The sequence below is a fragment of the Tiliqua scincoides genome, chromosome 4 (genome assembly GCF_035046505.1).
Source record: "Tiliqua scincoides isolate rTilSci1 chromosome 4, rTilSci1.hap2, whole genome shotgun sequence".
In the NCBI taxonomy this organism is placed as follows: domain Eukaryota; kingdom Metazoa; phylum Chordata; class Lepidosauria; order Squamata; family Scincidae; genus Tiliqua; species Tiliqua scincoides.
In genome coordinates this window covers 82,331,082-82,354,101 of record NC_089824.1, presented here as the reverse complement: position 1 = coordinate 82,354,101, position 23,020 = coordinate 82,331,082, and the positions used below count along the sequence as shown (strand labels likewise).

General features: G+C 43.4%; 1 protein-coding gene across 3 annotated transcripts in view; it reads left to right on the top strand.

The window, feature by feature from the left end:
• Nucleotides 1-924: 924 nt before the first annotated feature.
• The window catches only part of EXOC2 (exocyst complex component 2), a 113,476-nt gene continuing 91,380 nt past the window's right edge, over nucleotides 925-23,020 (top strand). The window contains exons 1-5 of one of the 3 annotated variants that reach the window (XM_066623518.1): nucleotides 954-1,004; nucleotides 10,287-10,388; nucleotides 16,633-16,792; nucleotides 21,118-21,294; nucleotides 22,424-22,550. In XM_066623518.1, the coding sequence (XP_066479615.1) occupies nucleotides 16,675-16,792; nucleotides 21,118-21,294; nucleotides 22,424-22,550 (422 nt within the window). In that variant the 5' untranslated portion in view covers nucleotides 954-1,004; nucleotides 10,287-10,388; nucleotides 16,633-16,674. Of the gene's footprint in view, nucleotides 1,005-1,208; nucleotides 1,244-10,286; nucleotides 10,389-16,632; nucleotides 16,793-21,117; nucleotides 21,295-22,423; nucleotides 22,551-23,020 lie in introns of those variants that run through there. The other 2 variants (XM_066623517.1, XM_066623519.1) reach the window with 2 other exon arrangements.

Genomic DNA, 23,020 nt, shown 5'->3' with positions numbered 1-23,020 from the left:
TTCTGGAGGAAAAGTCCATCACTGGTTACAAGCCATGATGTGTATGCGCAACCTCCTGGTTTTACAAATAGGCTATGCCAGATGTAGGGGAGGAAACCAGGATGCAGGTCTCTTGTTGTCTGGTGTGCTCCCTGGGGCATTTGGTGGGCCGCTGTGAGATGCAGGAAGCTGGACTAGATGGGCCTATGGCCTGGTCCAGCGCCATGTTCTTCGGCCTGGAGGAGAGGTGAGTTGTGTTGCCCATGCTTGGCTGATGCAGAGTCTGGGGGGGAGGGGGAGGTGTTCGGGGCGGCGGGGGAGGACAGGCATCCCTGGGGGTGGGCAGGCAGGGAGTGGCACATCCAGGATCAGGCAGGGTGGCAAAGAGCAGCTCCTGCTTGCTCCATTCTGCTGGGATCTGTGCCACTTTGTTGGGTGGTGCAGACCCGAGTAGACCCATTGGGGCTGCTGCAGTGCGACAGGGTGTAAGGGGAAGGATTGTGCTCTGAATGAATGAATGTAGGGACTCCACAGTGCCACCAAACTTAGGGAGAGCCACTGGCTCTGCTGAATTAAAAAAAAAAGTGGACACTCCTGCATGCTGGTTCCACAGCTACCCCAAGCAGCAGGGCCACCAGCACTTCAGGGGCCCTTCAATGTGAGCACAGTGGACCCAAGCCCTCGATCCATTGCTCCGGCTTCGACAGGAGCATGTGATCGATTCTTTCTAGACTCGACTCAGTGGCCTGCTTGACGAAGGAAAAAAACACAGAGTGCAGAGACTTGAGTATAGAGATAGGAAAAAGGATAGAGTGACGCGGAGACGTGACTTTCGGTTTCCGCGCGCGTCCAGAAGAGCACAACGCAGACTGTGCGGCCGCTCTACCCCTAAGCTCTCTATGGTGCTATGCGCAGGGTTGCCCCCGCGTGTTTCAATTTGGAACCGGAAGTGTGGTTGTTTTGGTTCGTCGACGCCTCTTGGACTAGGGAGGCGAGCCTGCCGGATACGCTGGGCCGGCCGGCGGGTGAGTGAGCGACTCCCCTCCCCCCTCGCGCCCCCCCCCGCAGCCCGCGCTCGTGACCAGGTCTGTGCGGACGGTGGCTTCCCCTAGCCTCGCGCTGACAAGCCTTGCGGGCATGCTGGTAGCTTGCCGGGGACCAGCTGGGTCTGGGAGGCGACGCGGTCTGCAGTGTGACGTCCCCGCCCGCCTCTTTTTTCTGGCCAGCCTCCAGCCCCTCGCACTCTTTAGAAGCACCTGCGCAGGTGCGTCCTCAGCCCCCAGTCCTCTGCACGTCTACTCAGAAGCAATTCCCATGACAGTCAGTGGGGCTTACGCCCAGGGAAGTGTGGACAGGACTGCAGCCTCAGAGCCCAGCCCTCTGCAGGTCTACTCAAAAGTAAGCCCCATGGTAGTCACTGGAGCTTACTCCCAGGAAAGTGTGGATGGGATTGGAGTCTGAACCCCCAGTCCTCTGCACGTCTACTCAGAAGCAAGTCCCATGACAGTCAATGGGGCTTATGCCCAGGGAAGTGTGGACAGGACTGCAACCTCAGAGCCCAGTCCTCTGCAGGTCTACTCAGAAGTAAGCCCCATGGTAGTCAATGGAGCTTACTCTCAGGAAAGTGTGAGTAGAATTGCAGTCTGAGTCCCCAATCCCATGCACGTCTACTCAGAAGTAAGTCCCATTGTCTTCAGTGGGGCTTACTCAGGAAAGGGTGCATAGGAATGCATCCAGAATTAAGACCATGCAGCAAAAGAAACCTTGAAAACACCATATACTCAGCGTTGAAAATCCCATATGTTTAGGCTTAGCAAGGGGCTGGTTTTGTTTACTTCCTGGTGTCTGAACTGATGCTGAATTCAGTCCTGTGGCAGGAAATCCCATGTACAAAATACATGTGATCTGCTGTTTCAAAGTGGTTACATGCAATGGAGGGCAGCAGCTCCTCTATATTTCTAAGGTGGTGTCACACTTTGCATAGCAAGTCTGTTTGCTGTTGGTACCTCAGGGGCTCACGTCTTTGAATCAGTTTCCCCTTGAAGCTAAACACTGCATGTGGAAACTTAGCATTTCAGGGAAAAGAGTTTTAGTCTAGCTCAGTGTTTCTCAACCTACTCAGTGTTTCTCACCTACTTGAGGTGGTGTCTGGTGGTACTTGCGGAACCCCTGGATCCCTGCCGCTTGTCAGTGAGACCAGGAATATGACACAGCAAAATGATGGGAGATGCCAAGCATGTTTTTCTGTGCTCGAAAAAGCCCTCTTGTCCAGGGTGACCAGACACCATAACCACAAAAGAGGACAAGGCACCCCAAAATGTGCTCCTTTCTGGAGGAAAATAAATAAATAAATAAAATGTAGGGCATGACGAAGTCTGAAAACACTCATATATTGATTTCATGTGGTTAATTGAAACACTATATTACTCTATTAAATTGAGAACTATATTAAATTGTATGTAAATTATATATAAATTATTATACTATATTATATTGTATTTTATATATAAATTATATTATAAATTATAAATAAATTGTACGTAATGTATATATTAATTATATATAATTTATTAATTACAAGAAGGCTATGCGCCGCCTGCAGGGACCCGCTCACAGGAAAAAGGAGGACATTTAAGTTCTTTTCCAGGACAAGAGGCTAAAAAAGAAACATGTCCTGGAAAAAGAAGACATCTGGTCACCCTGCTCCTGTCCATACTGAACCTCTTACTAGTGTTTGTCACGTTGCATCTGGCCTCCCAACCCAGAAGTAACTGGTAACGGTGTCATTACCAATTACTTCTGATGGTACTTCAAAAAGGTGAACCATGTGAAGTGGTACAGCGGAGAACAAACATTGAGAAACACTGGTCAAGCTGTCTATATGCAACACGCTAGGTTTCTACATGCAAGGAATTTGGGTGATGTCTGTTTTGTACAGTAATGCTCACTTTTCCAATGCTATTGGGAAAAGCCGGCCTATGATGTTATCCAGCCCATGGCAGGGTAGTTGTGCCAGTTAACTAGGGGCCAAATCTTATCCAACTTTCCAGCACCAATGCAGCCCTGAGGTAAGGGAACAAATGTTCCCATATTTTGAGGTGGTCATATTGATTGCCCCTTCCACTACAAGATACAGCACACTCCCATTGGCATGGCTGCATCAGAGCTGGAAAGTCGGATAGGAGTTGGTCCTAATATACTCAGGATTCAACGTAGATCTTGCTTTTGGCCTTCCATACCAAAAAGCACAATTTCCAGTGGTATGCCAGAAGTAGGTCCATGGTGGATTCAGCATTTGTCAGCAGCTCTACAGATCTGGACATCTTCTAATGGCTGCCATAGGCTGATGATTTGATTATTGTTTCCCTTATTGTAAAGTGGCTGTCCCATGTGCTGGACTCTTAATGTATGCAGCAAAGTTGTGGATTTTTGACAAAGCAAGCCTCAAGTCATTGAGCTAAACCCAGGGCAAAAATTGTCATCTGCACATGTGGAATTCCAGGATTCTGAGGGTGAGGGATGCTAGTGGAGGGTTGTCTGCAAGTGGAAGAAGAGAAGGGGCTACAGCTACCGACACTGAGCAGAAAACTTGTGTATCAGTAGCAAGGGGGAGCATCACTAAACATCAGAAAGGATAGGAAAGTTGAAGTTTTCTCTTTGGCAAAACAGGCAAGGATTCCTTTAGGGATGTTTTTATGGCATTACTTATCTTCAGATTGAGGGGCCTCAATAGTCTTCCAAAGAGATTCAAGGTCTTCCTGGAACACATTTTGAAAATCACTGATTCAAGGGCATATCCTGTTTCTGTTGTGCCTCAGAACCACAGTGTGTCCCAGTTTTGTATTTGTGTTCCACATTGATAAGTAAATGACTTATGGGACATAGACAACATATTAGATGAATCATTGCTGCTGTAATTTATATGAAGTAATATCTAGTACCAGTTCATTTCAGGCCACACTGTTCTTTTTAATCATAAAACATTTCTTTGTAACCCCTCTGCTTGCTTCCTGCCATGTTGTATTAATGAGAAGGGCAACATAGACATGGACTTAAATGGAATTGGCTAGACAGGTCCTGGAAATAAACAGGGTAGTCTCTGAAGAGCTCTGAAAACACAGAGTAAGCCCCAGGTTTTCAGAAAACCTTGTTATTGAAAACAATGGTTCTACTGATGATCGCTATACTACTGTCTAGTTTTCAGGCTGAGTATTTGTGACTGTTTGCAAGATGAAGTTAAAAATATAAGAAGAGTCTTGCTGGATCAGACCGAGTGCCCATCTAGTCCAGCCTCTTGTTTCTCACAGAGGTCCCACCAGATGCCTTTGGGAGCACATAAGACAACAAGATACCAATATTGTGTTGCAACTCCCTTACATCTGACTTTCAGATAGGCCACCTTTAAAACCCGAAGGTTGCATACAGTCATTATGGCTTGTAATTGTGTTGGACCTTTCCTGTCTAAATCTGTCAAATTCCCTTTGAAAGGCATCCTGACCAAGTGCCATTGCAACTTTCTGTGGCAAGAAGTTCCACAGATTAATTAAGTGCTGGGTAAAGAAATATTTAATTTTGTCTGTTATAATTGTTCTACCTGTCAATTTTAGTGGATGACCCCTGGTTCTGATATTTTGTGAGAATGAAAATCTTTCTATCCACCCATGCATAACTATATGTCTCAATCATGTCCCCCCTTAAAGCACCTTTTTTCAACACTGAAGAACCTCAGGCGCTGTAGCCTTTCTTTGTAAGGGAGGTGCTCCAGCCCATTAATCATTTTTGTTTCTCTCTTCTTCACCTTTTTTTAGTTCCACTATATCCTTTCTGAGATGTGGCAATCAGAACTGGACACAATACTCCAAATGTGACTTTACCATTGATTTGTACAGTGGCCAGATAGATACAAGAAACCTTTATTGGCATATTTAAAATCCAAGCAGTATAAAACAAAGGATTGGATGGAGGGATACATGAATCAGACAGTTCACCTCCAACCATGACCAACCAGGCCTTGCTGCCATGTATCAACCATTTGAGACCATCATAGTAATACGTCTCTTAATTATCATATTTATATATTTGGCCACCACCCCAGAAAGCTCTTCATTTACCGCACTAAGCATGTATATAATTTTATTCTGGTCATTCCAACCCCAGAAAGCGGCCAAGATCGGCAGTAACTTATACAAAGATCCTGATATATAGGACAATATAAGAATATATGATAGAGTGTTTCTGTATTACCCAGCCTGCATGGGCAAACTCTATCTGCAGCTGGAATACCTCTATATCTTCCAAATAGCTGCTCAGATGGAATGACATTACATCTCGCTAAGGTAAAAGCCCTTTCTTTCTTGGGGGACAGTGGCAAAAAAATATTGGCTGTTTTATTCTGTTTTTAATGATCCTGAGCATGGAATTAGCATTTTTTTTATAGCTTCTGCACACTAGGCTGACACTTTTTATAAGCTGTCTACCAGCACTCCAAGATCTTTCTCCTGATCCATTACAGGAACCCATCAGTGTATATGTGAAAATTTTTATTTCTTTTCCCCGTGTGCATCACTTTACACTTACTGTACTTACATTGAAGTGCATCGGCCATTTTGCTGCCTATTCCCCCAGTTTGGAGAGATCCTTTCAGAGTTCTTCGCAATTCACTTGTGTAGACTTCACCACCTGGAAAAAAGTTAGCATAGTCCACAAACTTGGCCATCTCTCTGCTTATCCCCAAATCTCAATCATTAATGAACAAGTTTCAAAGTGCTGGTTCCAACTCCAATCCTTGATGCACATTGATTTCTACTCTCTATTGTGAAAATTACCCATTATCCTACTCGCTGTTTCCTGTTCTTCATCCAGTCCCTAATCCATAAGAGGATTGTCTCTCTTATTCCCTGACTATTGGTTTTTCTTAGAAACTATTGGTGAATGATTGTGTCAAACACCTTCTGAAAGTCGAGATGTCATCATGCCTGATGGTATCATCAGGTTCGGCTGCATCCACATGTCTGTTGACCTTTTCATGTCATGCTTTAATGTTCTAAAAGTGAGGCAAGAATTACTCTCAGAGAAGCCATGCTCCCTTAGTAAAGCATATTCTTCTATATGTTTCAAGATCATATCTTTGATTAGGCTTTCTACCATCGTATCTGGATCAAATGCTAAGCTCACTGGCCTGTAATTTCCTTGGTCCCCTTGTTCTTTTGAAAGATTGGCATGCCATTAGCAATCCTTCAGTCCTCTGGCACTGTTGCCATTTTAAGGGACAAGTTGCATATTTTAGTCAGAAATTGGATCCAACACATTTATCCATTCTTTATTAAAATATTTGACCAAAACATATTGCAGTACTAAGAGAAGCCACCCACCAGAGATTTTGTATTTGTTCAAAACTTACTTCTAATCTCTAAGAAACAGCTCATTGGAAATTAGTTTTTTCCCCCATGTGTATTGATAAGCTTGTTTTTCAGTCCATGTCTATGACCGTCCTGCTTTTTGAGCTCTACCAAAAGGCATGTATATTTTCATTGAGATATGCCTATAATATTGCATTTAATATCTTTCCTTTTCGATGTAACAGGATGGGTTGACTTACAGAAAGGCAATTGAATCTGATTTTAATCACAATGAAAACAAACAGATTTCTTGAAAAAAACCTTGAGTAAGATTGTTTTGCATAGTGTACAGAAAAAATTGCTTTCATCAGCTCATTAATTGTTAATCAAATATTACAAGTAGACAAAAGCTGATTTGTGATTGTGAGGTAAGCATCTTAAATTGCGTATAGGTGGTGCCTCAGATTCAGGACTTGCGGTTTTACCTTACTACCTTACCCATGGATCTGCCTCACCTATTGTCCTCCATTTGTGATTGGAACTGTGCATGGCAAGCCTCCCTGGCCCTCACAAGGCCCTCGCCTTCAAATGCGACTGGCTATCGGTTGTGATCGGAGTATAGGTACTACAGTCCACAAACGGATTCCCTGCATATACTGAGACACCATCTGTATATGTGTAGTACATACAGAAAAATAGGACTGCTTGTGTAAGGTTACTATCCAGTGCCTCTGCACACCAAATTTCAATTTTGTTCCATTGAATTCAGTGGCACTTACTTCAATGTAAGCACAAAAAGGATCAAGTTGCACAAATAACTTTATTAGACTTGATAACATCCAGCAGTTTCAGTTCAGTTTATTGTTGCTTTAGTAGCCATATCAGCTAAACAGCATAAAAATAACTGTAAAAAAACTGTCATAAAAAGTCCCAGTACCACGTTTTACGATGGCGTTGCTATAACAAAGTGTGTGTGTGATGATGAGCACCATGTACTATAATCACAGCAACTCCAAACCTTACTCCTGACAATTTGCTTACGTGAATCCTGACCTAGAAAGCCACTTTACATGTGTGGATGAACTGGCACATTTATTTATTTACAAGATTTATATATTGCCATTTGTATGCTCAAGGTGATGTACAATTAAAAAATAAAAATACAACAAATTAAAGCAGTATGCATGGTATCCTATTATGGCACATTCATAATGGGAATCCATAGCATCCTGAAGGAGCCTTTTCATGGTGTGTGTAAGTGTGTTTTAAACTGAGAGGGAAACTTAAAAAGATGCTTGCAGTGAGGAAGGTGTGGAGGACAATCAGCGTCGTGGAAGTGTCTCCCTGTGTGTGTACATTTCCTTCTGCCTTATGGAGTTATTTTAACATGCATGAGTTTATGTGACTTTAAGGAACTAAGGGTGCAATCCCAGGCCGCCCTTGGGCTGACCAAGTCCCTTATGCTGGCCTGGAATTGTTGCAAATGTGCTATAAGGCACATTTGCGCCTCCATGAGAGTTGGGAAGGCCGATGCAAGGATGTGTGTGGGCTCCCCTGCACCAGAGCAAGCCCCGGGATGGGTGAGTTTGTGCTGGCAGTATGCCGCCAACGCAGGGGATCTGGGGAAGGTGAGGGAAGGGTGGGCGGCAGGCACGCCTGTGGGCAGGCTGGACCCAGGAAGGAGTGGAGCCATAATCTGGCTCTTCGGCTGTATTGTAACCCCCCCCCCCCTGGAGGCCAGGCCTAATGCCGGACTGCTTAGATCCGTGCCACCTCTTTAGGCGGCGAAGATCTGAGTAGCCCCATTCGTGCCCCTGCTGCGTTACCTAGGGTAAGGGGAATCAATTCCCTTTGTCCCTGGTTGCAGCACAGCTAGCCCCAACCTTGCACTTGATATGTGGCAGGCCAGCTGGACTGCCTGTTCCAGTGTTGGTTAGGATGGGGCTGTAATGCTTTCTCCATCCATTCTTTGTATTTTTTGTGTACTGGTGCTTAATTCTTGTCTGACTTCTCAGTATTGCTTCTCTTCAGCCATTTTCTCTGGCAATTACACTGATCCAAGTTTTAGCTAATAGCCGATAATATACTTAGCGTGCTGTTCAGGGTATTTCACAGAGATTGTTTCAATAATCTCTACTACAGTTCTGTAAGGTAGGTCATTATCAATATCATCATCTCCATATTGTAATGGTGATCTGAGGGAGAGATGGAGTGACTTACCTGGGGGCACCTAGACTTTGGACCAGAGATTTCCTGTTTCACAGCTCAGCCTCTTTGCAACTGAACAATGCCATGTCTCAAATAGTTATACTATAAAAGTATTTGATCGGGTGTGATTCTTACCTGTGGAAGAGATTATTAGTTCTCTTCACTTGCAGTCAGTAACCATGAAGCTTTTGCTAGTTCTACACCAGTCTTTGCACTAGTGTAGGGAGATACTTGAGCCATAAGGGCAAAAGTTTGTGACTGCTGCTAGCTGGTGTTCTTAACCCAGATTGCAGATCCCCAGTTTCGACCTCTCCAAACTGCACAGTGCTCAAGCCAGCTGTAAAGATAGGAGGAGGAGAAGGCGACAAGCAGCTTTCTTAAATACACACACACTTTCCCACCCCCATCATCCCAGTACCTCAGCTGAGTGACAGCCTCTGGATGTTGCGTGCGAGTGAGTTCAGCTGGTGCTGTGTGGTCCGGGTGTGTGGTCTCCAGCTTGGCCGAGAGGCTGCTAACAGGGTGGATGAGAGAGAGCAACACTGTTTACTTTAATTTATTTCGGATGCCGGAACTGTGCCCAGAGTTTCTCCTGAGCTTGATTCCACAGTTAGTGGCAGCAATCCCTCACAGCTGCGGCGCAGTCTGAAATATGCGCTGAACTTTTCGACCAAGTGCTTTTACAGCATCTGCTTCAAGTCCAGCCTGCTAATCCCCTGTGACTCAGAAATGTTAATGGCATTGCTGAGTGCTGTGATTATTTTGGTTTTACTATGTCAAGATCTATGTATATATGTCTATAGCCTGGAAGATGTGCTTCTTGTGGGTTAGTTAAAGGAAGAATTTTAAGATATTGATACAAAAAAAATGTACAAGAATGGTGAAATTTGCTATAGCTTATTTTAAGCAAGGCATTTTTTTCAAAATTACTTATCTTTGCTTTTAAGACGGAACTACAGTTTAAATTTCTTTACTATTTGTATCATAATGGACAAGAGGCTGAAGCAGGATAAAATCTTGCCATTTCAAATCAGCATTTTGATCTGTTTTCCTGTGATTTGCCCTTTCCTTGTGCCATACTTTTTCAACTTATTTCAGTGTGATGTATCATGAGTCTGTTTTGATTTGATATCTTTTATATTTTTGACCTGTTTCAAAAACCTTTTATTGGAGTGGTCAAGAGGAATATAAAGATCAGAATAACTGAAATCTTGTTGTGAAAATTAGCACGACTGCCTTTGCTTGTATTTGCTTGATGTGAAGTCTACTCTTATTTGACAAGAGTAGACAGGACAAATGAACCATTTCTACTTTTTCTGCAGTAAAATTATATCTTTATATGTGCTTATGTTTTTTGTCATAAGTACTTGGAGACATTTGAGGATTTTTAAAAGAAATGTTATCAAATGTAACATTCATGACCAGTACTAGTTTAGAATGACAAGTCTCCTTTCATTATTCAAATAAACATGCTTGTACTCTTAATATGACTTGGAATTCCCGCATTGTTTAGTTTATTCATTCCTAAAAGGAAGATCAGTCTTTTCTGGCAGGCTTGCAAGAATCAACTTTGTATTATTGATGCAGCAATGAAAGTTGTAATATTCATAGCAGTGTTGAAAGCTGTAGCAAATCTGTGGCTCTAAAGCTCTCCAGAGGGGTTATGGAATAGCACTATCAGATTTTTTTAAAAATACATTCTATTGCGTGGGTAGGGAGTTCTCTGAATATTTTAATCTGTGTCTTTTTCTGAATTCATAGTGTGAAGATTACCTCTACCACATTGTCCAGACTAATCTGCTAAGTCTACACTGACCTTGAATCGCACCTTGGAAGTATTGAAATTCTCCATCTATCTATTGGGTGATTGTTTAACTCTTTGATGTAGTTAGACCTGGTGTAAACAATACAAAATTATTTCACCTCAGGAATCCTCCTCAGCTGCCTCATGTCTCTTGTCCATGTTAGAATAATTGTGCAGCATTCATCTCATTTAGCGTCCTCAGAGAGCAGGGTGCATAAAATGTGAAGAGTACAAGTTTCTCAAGTGCCATACAAGTATTTTTCTTAGGCATTCCTTTCTGTGTGAGAGAAATGAGAAAATGTGTCTTCTGAGCAATGCCTAATAAGACTTATGCACATATATCTTTTTAAAAAACTATTTTGAGGTCTAAGTGTCTACATGAGTGGGAGGGATCATTTGCACACATCTCTGCAGCCCCCCCCATGCCCTCCCCTCAACCCTCTTGAAGGTTGCATAGCCTTGAGCAGATATTTTGAGGCATAGAGAGCTGCAAGGAAAAGGAAGATCAGCAAAAATTATCCCTACATCTCCCCACCTTGAGCAACAGGGTTTCTTTCATTGTAAAACACCTTAAGACACAATGCTATATAAGCTTTTCTCTTTAAAAAGTATTGCTTTTTTCAATATGGGTGTTTATGCAGATTTAATCGATTAAAACTCATGCAATTAATTAATGCTTCATCAAATGTCTGGCCCAGACTTAACAAAAGAATATATTGTATTGAAACAGATATTCATTGCCCAACCATTTGCATCTTTTAAATGTGTCTGTCGTATCATTTTGCCTATTTTTCTGTTTATAAACAGTTGTCAAAATCCAAACACTAAAATGTGTTTAGTCTTTCCTTCACAATCGCCATTCCAACGTGGATTTTTTAAAGTGCTCTGCAATAAGCATGGAAATACTTGAGTAGAAATATTAAATTGGGGGGAGCTCAGCATTTTTTATTACTTGTATTCAGCCTGTAATGGAAAGAGGTAGTGAGTGCCAGTTTCTGAAATCCAATAAAGTGTGCTGCAATATTTTCTAATAATACTGTCTAGTATAGCCTTAATTCCAGTGCATCACCTGAATGCCTTGGCATTATAGACTAAAGGGAAACAGGAAAAAAAAAATCTGGAGCAAGAAATCACTAATATATTTACTTTTAAAAATTTTTCCTTATATTGCTTTTCTCAAAACTCAGTTAGGTGGGGACTTCGTTTTCATTTTCAAATTATTGTTCTGCGTTTTTTTTCTAAATGTGTCCATAACCTATTATAAAGTCTACTACTGGTGTAATTGGTTGAAATAATGTATTACTCCTCAAATTCTTTCTGTTTGCACACTTGGTCCTCTACTCCAGAAGCATCAAACTTCTATTACTCAGAGGACTGCTTTCTTCATCCAACAGATGCCTGAAGGCTGCTTCCACATTTTTTATTTGAAAATAATAATTCAACATCAGATATCTGCATCAATTTGACTTCAGTTCCAACTCAGTGTGGAACTATATCACTGCAGTGAAATATGCAGCTGCAGCCTGTTGTTGCATCTAAAAATCATATTAAGAAATAAGGGAAAGTTATACTGGACAAATTATGTGGGGTTAGAATCATAGTGAGCCATTTTGTTACTGAATAAAGGCGGTACGGTAATGTGGCCTGTGCCTTCAAGTGTGTAGCATCAGATGCATGACGTGGGCAATAAAGACGGAAACAGGCTTGGAGGTAGTAAGTTATATATACACACACACATGGGGAGGCATACATTTTGCCTGCCAAGTAAAATTAAAAATGAGTGACTGCGCACTGAAATCAGATCTACCATACCTGAGTCAATCCAGTGAATTAAACAAGGCTGATTGACAAGGGGTCATCCAGGCACACCCAACAGTTGTTGAATCATTTTGCATGACACCACCATGACATTCTGCATGACGCCAGATGAATATGGTTCGTAGTGAGATAGCTAACCTGAGTGGAAATTAATGAAGTGATGAAATTGTGTCATACCATCAAGTGAACTCCCATTCAGCATCTTTATGCTCAGTCTGGCCCTTAAAATAGTATGTGTTTTTTTAGTGTAGTGGTATTGTGTGCACTGGTTGGATGAATAATTTGATTGAATCATTCAGTTGAGATACAGCTGATAGTGGACCTGATTTGTTCTTGTGGTTATTGGGTTTGAGCCTTGGTACCACTGTGCAATCATTTCTTCGATATGCCCCTGTGTCTAGGGCCAAGCAGAAACCCATATCAAGACATACCATAATTGAAAACCTCCCGCCAAGTTAAGTAGAGAGCTCCCATGTAACAGCACGTAGTCGGCCCAGGAGCACTTGAGCAAAGCAACTGAGTTCAACCAACAATAGAAGAGTGAAGATTTAAAACATTAAAAGATTTTATTAAATGACAAAGGATGAGGGAGAGAAATAGGAGAGGGGAAGGTTGGAAAAGGGCTTATGCGTTGGCAGTGCCCAGATGTGGATCTTAGCAGAAGTATAAGCAGACAAAATAATTCTCTATAATGCACCTTGACTCACTGGTCTTTGATTATATTTATTCAAGGCCATAGCTTTCTGAGCATCACCGTACCCATCTTATCCCCACTGAGGCAGTGGAACTGACCTTGCACAGATTCTTTCTTGAGGGAACCAGCTCTGAACACACCAGAGCGCAATCCTAATGCGCCCTTGGGTCAACGCATGTCCCTTGCGCTTGCTCAGGAGTGTCGCAAAAGTGCTGTCAAGCACTTTTGTGCCACTCTGGAGGGAGGGGAGGTAGGCCAGCACATGGACGTGCATGGCCTCCTCATGCCACCATGAGCTCTGGGCCAGGTAAGAATGTGCTGGCCAAGCTTGGCGGTGTAGGGGTTGGGGGGCATGAGGAGAAGGCAGGAGGCGTTTTGGGGCAGGGGAAGGGGGCGACAGGTATTCCTGGGGTGGGTGGCAGGGAGCGGGGCCAGGATCCTGAAGTTATGCCAGATCCTCAACCCAGGGCAGTCCCGGGCTGCTCATGTTTGTGCTATTTCTTTAGGTGGTACAGATCCAAGTAGCCCCGTTGGGGCTGCTGACGCTTTACCCAGTGTAAGGGTAAAGGGTAAAGGGTAAAGGGTAAGAAAGAAGGGTTCCACTAAATCCAGGAGAGTGCCTGCATGGCTAACCAGCCAAGTTAGAGAGGCTGTGAAGGGCAAGGAAGCTTCCTTCCATAAATGGAAGTCTTGCCCTAATGAAGAGAATAAAAAGGAACATAAACTGTGGCAAAAGAAATGTAAGAAGGTGATAGGGGAGGCCAAGCGAGACTATGAGGAACGCATGGCCAGCAACATTAAGGGGAATAATAAAAGCTTCTTCAAATATGTTAGAAGCAGGAAACCCGCCAGAGAAGCGGTTGGCCCTCTGGATGGTGAGGGAGGGAAAGGGGAGATAAAAGGAGACTTAGAGATGGCAGAGAAATTAAATGAGTTCTTTGCATCTGTCTTCACGGCAGAAGACCTCGGGCAGATACCGCTGCCCGAACGGCCCCTCCTGACCGAGGAGTTAAGTCAGATAGAGGTTAAAAGAGAAGATGTTTCAGACCTCATTGATAAATTAAAGATCAATAAGTCACCGGGCCCTGATGGCATCCACCCAAGGGTTATTAAGGAATTGAAGAATGAAGTTGCAGATCTCTTGACTAAGGTATGCAACTTGTCCCTCAAAACGGCCACAGTGCCAGAAGATTGGAGGATAGCAAATGTCACGCCTATTTTTAAAAAGGGAAAGAGGGGGGACCCAGGAAACTATAGGCCGGTCAGCCTAACATCCATACCGGGTAAGATGGTGGAATGCCTCATCAAAGATAGGATCTCAAAACACATAGACGAACAGGCCTTGCTGAGGGAGAGTCAGCATGGCTTCTGTAAGGGTAAGTCTTGCCTCACAAACCTTATAGAATTCTTTGAAAAGGTCAACAGGCATGTGGATGCGGGAGAACCCGTGGACATTATATATCTGGACTTTCAGAAGGCGTTTGACACGGTCCCTCACCAAAGGCTACTGAAAAAACTCCACAGTCAGGGAATTAGAGGACAGGTCCTCTCGTGGATTGAGAACTGGTTGGAGGCCAGGAAGCAGAGAGTGGGTGTCAATGGGCAATTTTCACAATGGAGAGAGGTGAAAAGCGGTGTGCCCCAAGGATCTGTCCTGGGACCGGTGCTTTTCAACCTCTTCATAAATGACCTGGAGACAGGGTTGAGCAGTGAAGTGGCTAAGTTTGCAGACGACACCAAACTTTTCCGAGTGGTAAAGACCAGAAGTGATTGTGAGGAGCTCCAGAAGGATCTCTCCAGACTGGCAGAATGGGCAGCAAAATGGCAGATGCGCTTCAATGTCAGTAAGTGTAAAGTCATGCACATTGGGGCAAAAAATCAAAACTTTAGATATAGGCTGATGGGTTCTGAACTGTCTGTGACAGATCAGGAGAGAGATCTTGGGGTGGTGGTGGACAGGTCGATGAAAGTGTCGACCCAATGTGCGGTGGCAGTGAAGAAGGCCAATTCTATGCTTGGGATCATTAGGAAGGGTATTGAGAACAAAACGGTTAGTATTATAATGCCGTTGTACAAATCGATGGTAAGGCCACACCTGGAGTATTGTGTCCAGTTCTGGTCGCCGCATCTCAAAAAAGACATAGTGGAAATGGAAAAGGTGCAAAAGAGAGCGACTAAGATGATTACGGGGCTGGGGCACCTTCCTTATGAGGAAAGGCTACGGCATTTGGGCCTCTTCAGCCTAGAAAAGAGACGCTTGAGGGGGGACATGATTGAGACATACAAAATTATGCAGGGGATGGACAGAGTGGATAGGGAGATGCTCTTTACACTCTCACATAATACCAGAACCAGGGGACATCCACTAAAATTGAGTGTTGGGCGGGTTAGGACAGACAAAAGAAAATATTTCTTTACTCAGCGCGTGGTCGGTCTGTGGAACTCCTTGCCACAGGATGTGGTGCTGGCGTCTAGCCTAGACGCCTTTAAAAGGGGATTGGACGAGTTTCTGGAGGAAAAATCCATTATGGGGTACAAGCCATGATGTGTATGCGCAACCTCCTGATTTTAGGAATGGGTTAAGTCAGAATGCCAGATGCAAGGGAGCGCACCAGGATGAGGTCTCTTGTTATCTGGTGTGCTCCCTGGGGCATTTGGTGGGCCGCTGTGAGATACAGGAAGCTGGACTAGATGGGCCTATGGCCTGATCCAGTGGGGCTGTTCTTATGTTCTTATGTTCTTAAGGGGAAGCGATTCCCCTTGCCCCGGGCTGAGCCACTTTCAGCTCAAATCCTGCCTTGGATGCAATGCAGGCTTATCGGCCTGCCTGCTCCATGGCAGGTTAGGCTTGGGCTGCCAACCTCCTTTGGGTTTGACTTTAAGTAACCTGGGTCAAGTGAGTTTATGGGTCCATCCAGTTGGATGATTCACCATCACCTTGGCATCTCTACCCCTCCCCTTCCATCCTGGTCAGGTGGGCTTGGATGCCCAGTCACCTGATACATATCAATCTCACAAGTGGACAAACGAGGAGGCGTTGTTTTGGGAGGAATCTAGCTGAAGAAGACATAAAATTTAGAAAGCAACTCATCTGCTTGGCCAGGTGTTCTTTATGCTAATGTCAAAGTGTTATAGGGAAACAGGTGGGGAGGGGAGGGAAAAGAGCAAGGGAAACTAAATCATTGCAGCCCCTTTTAGTAATGCTATTCTGAAACCACTTCTAAGTAGTTCCATTTGAGTTGATAAGACTATAGGATAAATGGGCCTTTAATTCTTCCCATTGTGGCTGTGACTTGATAATGTGACTAGAGTCTCAGGAATAAGAGCATTCATGTACAGGCCACCCACATAGAGATGGTTCATATGGATGGTGTTGGCTATGAACCTGGCAGTAGTTCTGCATGCTCCCAAGCCTCTCCTAGGCAGTCCACTACACGACTAAGGGCCCAATCCTATCCAACTTACCAGCACTGGTACTTCCTCAATGCAACCCCAAGGTAAGGGAACAAATATTTCCATGTCTTGAGGAGGCCTTTGTGACTGCCTCCCCACCACAGGTTGCAGTGCATGCCCCATTGGCACAGCAGCACCAGCACTGGAAAATTGGATAGGATTTGGCCCTAATATAGTAGTCCTATGCTAAATGGTACTTAAAGAACTAAACGTATTCTATTATTGCTATATTTATTTCTTGTCAGAATGTATTTAATACTTCAAGCGAGCATTTTCTGTTATAATTATCATTAGAGCTATGTAAACGTCTCATGTGTGATATATGTTTATTGACTCAGGTTGCAGGATAGCAGAATCTTGAATCACAGAAGACAATCATTATGTCTCACGCACGCAAACCCCCTCTCGTGACGGGTATTTCTCCCAATGAAGGTATTGCATGGACAAAGGTTACGATTCGAGGAGAGAACTTGGGAATGGGCCCAACAGATCTCATAGGTAAGACAAGAAAGCTATTTAAGTTTTGATATCCACAATGTCTGCATGCAGCAAAGTTTACTCAGAAGTGTGTCAGTTGCTGGTCAATTTGAATAATTTTGTGCTATGGTGAAACTGCTTGACAGACAGGATGAGGGTTTTTGCCCCCTAGTTTCTCATAATGTTGAAGAGTTGACAGAGAATTGCTAATGACGAGAACAATATGTAGCTGAGCAAAAAGTCAAAGCAGTGGATCCACACTTTTCATTGGGTTACATTAAAATGATCATATCGCATTTTAATGGAATCTGTTGCAAGAGAAGGTTTACTGTACAAGAAGTTTTTCACTTTACAGTGCACTCAGAGTTGCCACCAAACAGGACCTTGCAGGTAATAGATATGCCAGTCGGCAATGCAGATGCAAGCATTTGACAGCTTCTCAGCCAAAAGCAGCATTTTTAGCATGGTGACTATGTGTATGAAGGAAAGGCTACAGCCTTGTAATATTTTATAATTATAACATTGTGTAAGCTGATAAGCATTCCCCTTCCAGTAAGCACCTTTTAAACAACCCTTTAGAGAAGAAAATAACATAGTTCTATTGGCAGAAACGTCAGCTTTTGAGGTCTTGGAACAAATTACCAAAAGCAATGGGTTATTGGGTTCAAATGACAATACTTCCACAATACAATGCTGTCTTGAGAACAGATTACCATAGTAAAGCAGGGGTCCACTGTACTAGCAAAGAGAAACTTTAAATTTTCATGGAGTATGAGGTAATCACCTAGATGGGGAGAAACTATAGCTGAGATAAGACTATAGGTGGAGTTTCTTTATCCACGGATTTTACATCCACGGATCTGGCCCAACGCGGGTCTCCTGGAACCATGGAGCTGTACTCTGGTCACCTCCAGAGGGTTTCTAAAGCCCACAGAGGCAGTGTGCATCTGCCTGCTATCTCTGCGGGCTTTTTACTTGTGGATGCGAAAAAATACCACTTCCAGTTTCCAATCATTTTGATGCCATATAAGGCATTCTGAGACCGGGGGAAGCTTCCAGTTATATGGCACAGCTCTGGTCTCCTTTGGAGGACATAAGGGATCAAAGAGTGTGGATTCACTTATCTGCAATTTTTGGTATCCGCCCGGGGGGGGGGGGTGGTCCTAAGATCGAATCTCCTGCGGATACCGAGGTCTGACCTGTATAGATGTTTGAGTTTAACCCAGCTGAGCCTAGCCTAGCTGTGGTATAGATACAGTCTGTACAAGGAATGACACAGAGCATACTATCTGTGCAACTTTTGTCATCTTGCCCTGGTTGTCATAAAAGGGAATTCTTATACCAGTCGACAGTCTAAGTGAGATGGGCCAGTCAGCATCCAGGTGAGGTTTGCTAGAAGCTGTACCCTGCAGCAGGAGCTCAGTATTCCAACACCTTCTTTCCCCCAGAGAGTGTGAGCTTGATTAGTTTACCAAGCAGATCTTAGCGTTTCAAAGGGAAGCCAAAGTTTACCTTAGAATCTGGGTTCTTGAAGCAATGCTATGTCACGTTTGCTTCTCACTTTGCATTTTGAACTTAGGTACACGTACCCAACTGCAAAATTCATACATCTTGGTTGAGAATTGGATATGTATATTTAAACTGCTGCTTTCCTTGGCAAAGGAAATTGTGAGGGCCCAGTTCTTCTCTGGTCACTGATTCTATTTATTTAACAATTAAGCAGGCTGATGTGTGAGGGAAATGTCCTTCTGTGTTCCATGCACATATACAACATATAAGGTTAGCTTTGTGTCTTGAAGACTCAAAAATTACAGGAGGGGTCCCATATCCGCAGATCCTGTATTCACAAATTCAGCCCTCCAGGGCTTTCCCAGCCTCTTAATGCTTTATAAGGCATTAAAAACATCTCTTCTGGTTTCTCTATGAAACTGGAAGTCATGTGATTTGAACTCTAAAGCTCATTCTGAGCCCAGCAGAAGCCGTGGACGTCTGTCCACGGCCTCTGCTAATCTCAGAAGTCCCTGCAGGGGCGAGGGAAGTGGAGCTTCCCTTACCTCTGGGGGAGGGGGGCTGGACTACAGGGATGGGTGTTTGCCCCATCCGTGATTTCAGCTATCTGCGGGGAGGGGGGGTGTTCTGGAACAGAACCCCAGCAGATAAGGGGACACTCTTGTACTTGGTTTAAACCCACCTCCTTCAGATGGTAGTCTGGCTGTTCAAAGAGTTAGAATTTTTATAGCCAGCAAGTCTACAGAACTTTCCTCCCCTTGTCCATATGCAAGCCACCATTTGTCTTCATAAATGTAGAGCCATTCCATTATGTTCTCTCCACATTCAAGTTAATCTTTAGCTGCCTTTGCTTTTGCTGCCCACCAATCCTGGCCTTTCTTTCAGGCAGTATTGCAACCTGACTTCTTACTTTAGATAAAGGTAGTTGCCATAGGATACATTACCCTCAACCCCTGAGACCTATCACAGCTCCATTTACATTGAATGATGTTATAATGAACTCTAGACTGGGCACACCCCAAGGTGAGAGTACCTGTGCCCTCTGCTGTACTTCTGCCCACTTTTCATGGCAAGTCTTTCCAGTGGTGTCACTAGGGGATTGCAAACTCACCAGCTGACGCACCTGGGGGGGGGGATGGTTGACACCACTAGTGCCCATATTGTGAAAAATCTTGATATTTTAATACAGGTGGGGCCTCAGTATCACAGGAGGTGCATTCTCGGAGCCCCTGCTGGTACCGAAGTTCGCAGATATGCAAATCTGCAGTCTTCACTCCGTTAACCCCTCCAAAGGGGCTAGAGTTGTGCTCTAGTCCCATCCAGAGGGCTTTCTGAAGCTTGGAGAGGCAGCACACGTCCACCCATTGCCTCTCTGGGCTTCAGAATAGCCCGGAGAAGCGAAAAAACACCAATTCCAGTTTCTCTCAGGAAATCGAAAGTGACTTTTTCACTTTTTAAGGCATTCTAAGGCAGGGGAAACCCTGGGAGGCTTAAAAGGTGAAAAACATTACTGGAAGGCTTCCCCAGCCGTTAGAATGCCTTAAAAAGCAAAAAAGTCACTTCTGGTTTTCCTCAGGAAATGGCGTTTTTTTCTCCTCTCTGGGCATTCTGAACCCTAGAGAGACATCAAGTGGACATATAATCTACGGATAAACAGGCTCCACCTGTAATACCATCATGTTATGTATCAATCAATGTGTATATCATTTAATGCGTATTGCAGAATGCAGTGAAACAAACCACATTGAAATATCTGTATGCTCTCAAATGTTATAGCCAAATAAAGGAAAAACACAACTGAAAAGAAAACACAACTGCTTTATGCATATGCTAAACTGCCTCATCAAGTTGGCCACTGGTTTTTGGTTGGTTACTGATTTGTTGGGCGACCTGTACTGTTCTATATTAAAATAAATACTGTAAATAAACTTAATGGGGGTGACACCAACCCTAGTGATGCCACTGCATTTAGATTGTGTGCACGATATTGTAATTTATGGTCTGGTATATTGTAATGTATGGCTTGGTACGAGAGGAGGTCCATCATAGGGGCAACGCAGTGAGGTCTCAAATCAGGTGACACAAACATTAGTGACACCTCTGAGCCTTTAAAACATCACATGACATGCTGTTTATGCAGGTCTGTAGGTAAGTGGTTGCTTGTTATGAGCTAATCAGTTTGTAAAGGCAGGATTTCAAATTCTGGCTTTACCAAGAAATGTATGTTTCAAACATTTTGAACTTGCCCTCCCCTTTTGAACTTATTTATTAGTGCAGTGATCACAAGGTAACTTGTTTCACAAGCAGAAAGATTTTAATATGTTTTGTGTTCAGCCAGTTGCTGTATGCAATGATCTGTGGATTAATCCAATGCTTCCATTAGAAAAGGACCAAGACAGATAATCTCTGATCTTTTCCTAAGAAGAATAAATGTCAGTAGAAGAAAACCTTGTGGATAAGTAAAACTTTTCTGCTGGGGCCTTCAGTCTTACCCTTTCAAGTGCTTCCCCCAAGGGAGGTTCACCCCAGTGTTCAAGAATCACTGCAAATGACATGTCTCTTAACATCGCAGAGCTTCAGTTTACTGCCTGTTACAAGTCTGTATGGTATCTGTAACCTCCCTGTCATTGCTCAAGGCTGAGTACATTAGTACAGAATGCCCATGTTTATGTATTAAGACTACTAGCTTAAAAGTTATTTGTAGTTTGTCTTTTTGAACTAAAACCATAAGAGTATGGAATAATAGCATTTCAGGTAATTATGAGATGATTAAATAAAGAATATTCGCTATCAAGCAATTTGTTTCCTCTGCTTTATCTGATACTCTTATAATACAGGCTTGACAATCTGTGGGCACAACTGTCTTCTCACTGCTGAATGGATGTCGGCCAGCAAAATTGTGTGTCGAGTCGGTCAGGCTAAGAATGACAAAGGGGACATTATTGTCACCACAAAGTCCGGAGGTAAAGGGACTTCAACAGTGTCCTTCAAACTCCTGAAACCTGAAAAAATAGGTATGTTTGCCTCATACATTATACAGCTATGCTTATAAATATTTGTCCTAAATTTTTAAAAGTTTATGGAGGTATTAAAAAATCTTGATAGGGTCAGGGTTTATGGAAGTTAGCAGGATCCAATCCTATGAATACATGGAAGCAGCTTTATGCCAAGTCAGGGCATTGGTCAATCTGGTGCTGAATGGACTACTCTGACAGCAGCGTTTCAAGGCATAGTTTTTTCCCCAGTTCTAATACCTGAAGTCCTTGAAGCCTCCAAGTTCTAATATTTGAAGTGGAGATGTAGATATTGTCTGAGATCTTCTGCACGCACAATATCACTTTGTCAATGAATGATTCCCCCACCCAATAACAATTACTTCTGCTCTTCATCGTTGTTGATTTAAGTTTTGAATTAATTCATACTCATACTGGCATCTAAGCCTTGCGTGCTTTTATTCAGCGGTTGGTCCTACTGAGTTCAATAGAGACCTCACTGAGTTGAAATAATTATGCACTGATTTCACAAGGTATGCTTGCATGGACACAGTGAAGTGTCCTTGGGCCTCTGTTACATTACTACTGCATGTATACTAATGTTAACACGAACTTCTAGAACATACAGGAGGAGCTGAACAAATTTTTTTTTTTTCAATTTGAGTGTTACATTAGCATTATTGATGCAAGAAAACAAAAGTGTTAGTGCCATGCAGTGGTGGATTTCCCCAGCCCCACACCTGGAGCAAAGGTCTGCAACAGAGCCCTGTGCGAATCTCCCCCCCCCCACACTCACCAAAACGTTGCAGAGCCTTGCACAACTCCAGGGAGCATTGGAGAAGCGCCCCGGGGCATTTGCCCCATTTAGTGAATGGCAGGTCTGCTACTGGTGCCATGTGGGAAATAGAAGTCTTTAATTGCCAGTACTGTTTTTGTTGCTCTTTGATATGCATAGACGCAGTCAGCAGATGCCAACAAAAGCAGTGTGGATTTGGTTTCCAGGTTAGTTTTTGTCTCTTTTTTTTTTAAACTATTGTCTAGGCATGTATATTCTACATATTGGGCTTTTTTGGCTTAATGTAGCAGGGCAGGATTTCATGAGGCTGGGCAGAGCTTATTGTCATAAGGGTATATGCTCTGTTTTCTCAAGGCATCTTGGAACAGTCTGCTGTCTGGGTTGATGAAATTAACTATTACGACATGCGCACTGACAGGAACAAAGGGATGCCCCCTCTGTGTCTCCGTCCTGCTAATCCTCTTGGTATTGAAATAGACAAGTGAGTACCAAGCACTGTTTATCCACATTCTTAGCGGCTTTCTCTCTATGAATTCCAGAAAGGCTTCAAAATGTGAGGTGTGAGAATAGCCAGTTTAGACAGAGAATTTGACTTGCTTCTGGAAAACCAGCATAAGAGAAAGTTAGTATCTCTTCAGGCATTTGGAGGACGTTAAAATTAGAAAATTGTTTTTCATCTTCTTGGTTTTCGGGATCCTGGATTGGTGTCCTGCTTTCTGACTAATCGTGGCTTGTACAAACTGAAAACAGAAGCTTTTAATTGCACATGGGCGAAGCACACAGACACAAGAAGCATGCCGTGATACATGCTTGTAATGCTAAACCACAGTTTATCATTATGTCTGAACCAGTTCTCTGTATCAGATCATGGTTTGCCCTGCATAATGAGTGACTCCATAATTAGGATTATACAGTATTTACAGCCCCTACTTCCCAGAAAGTGTGCATAGG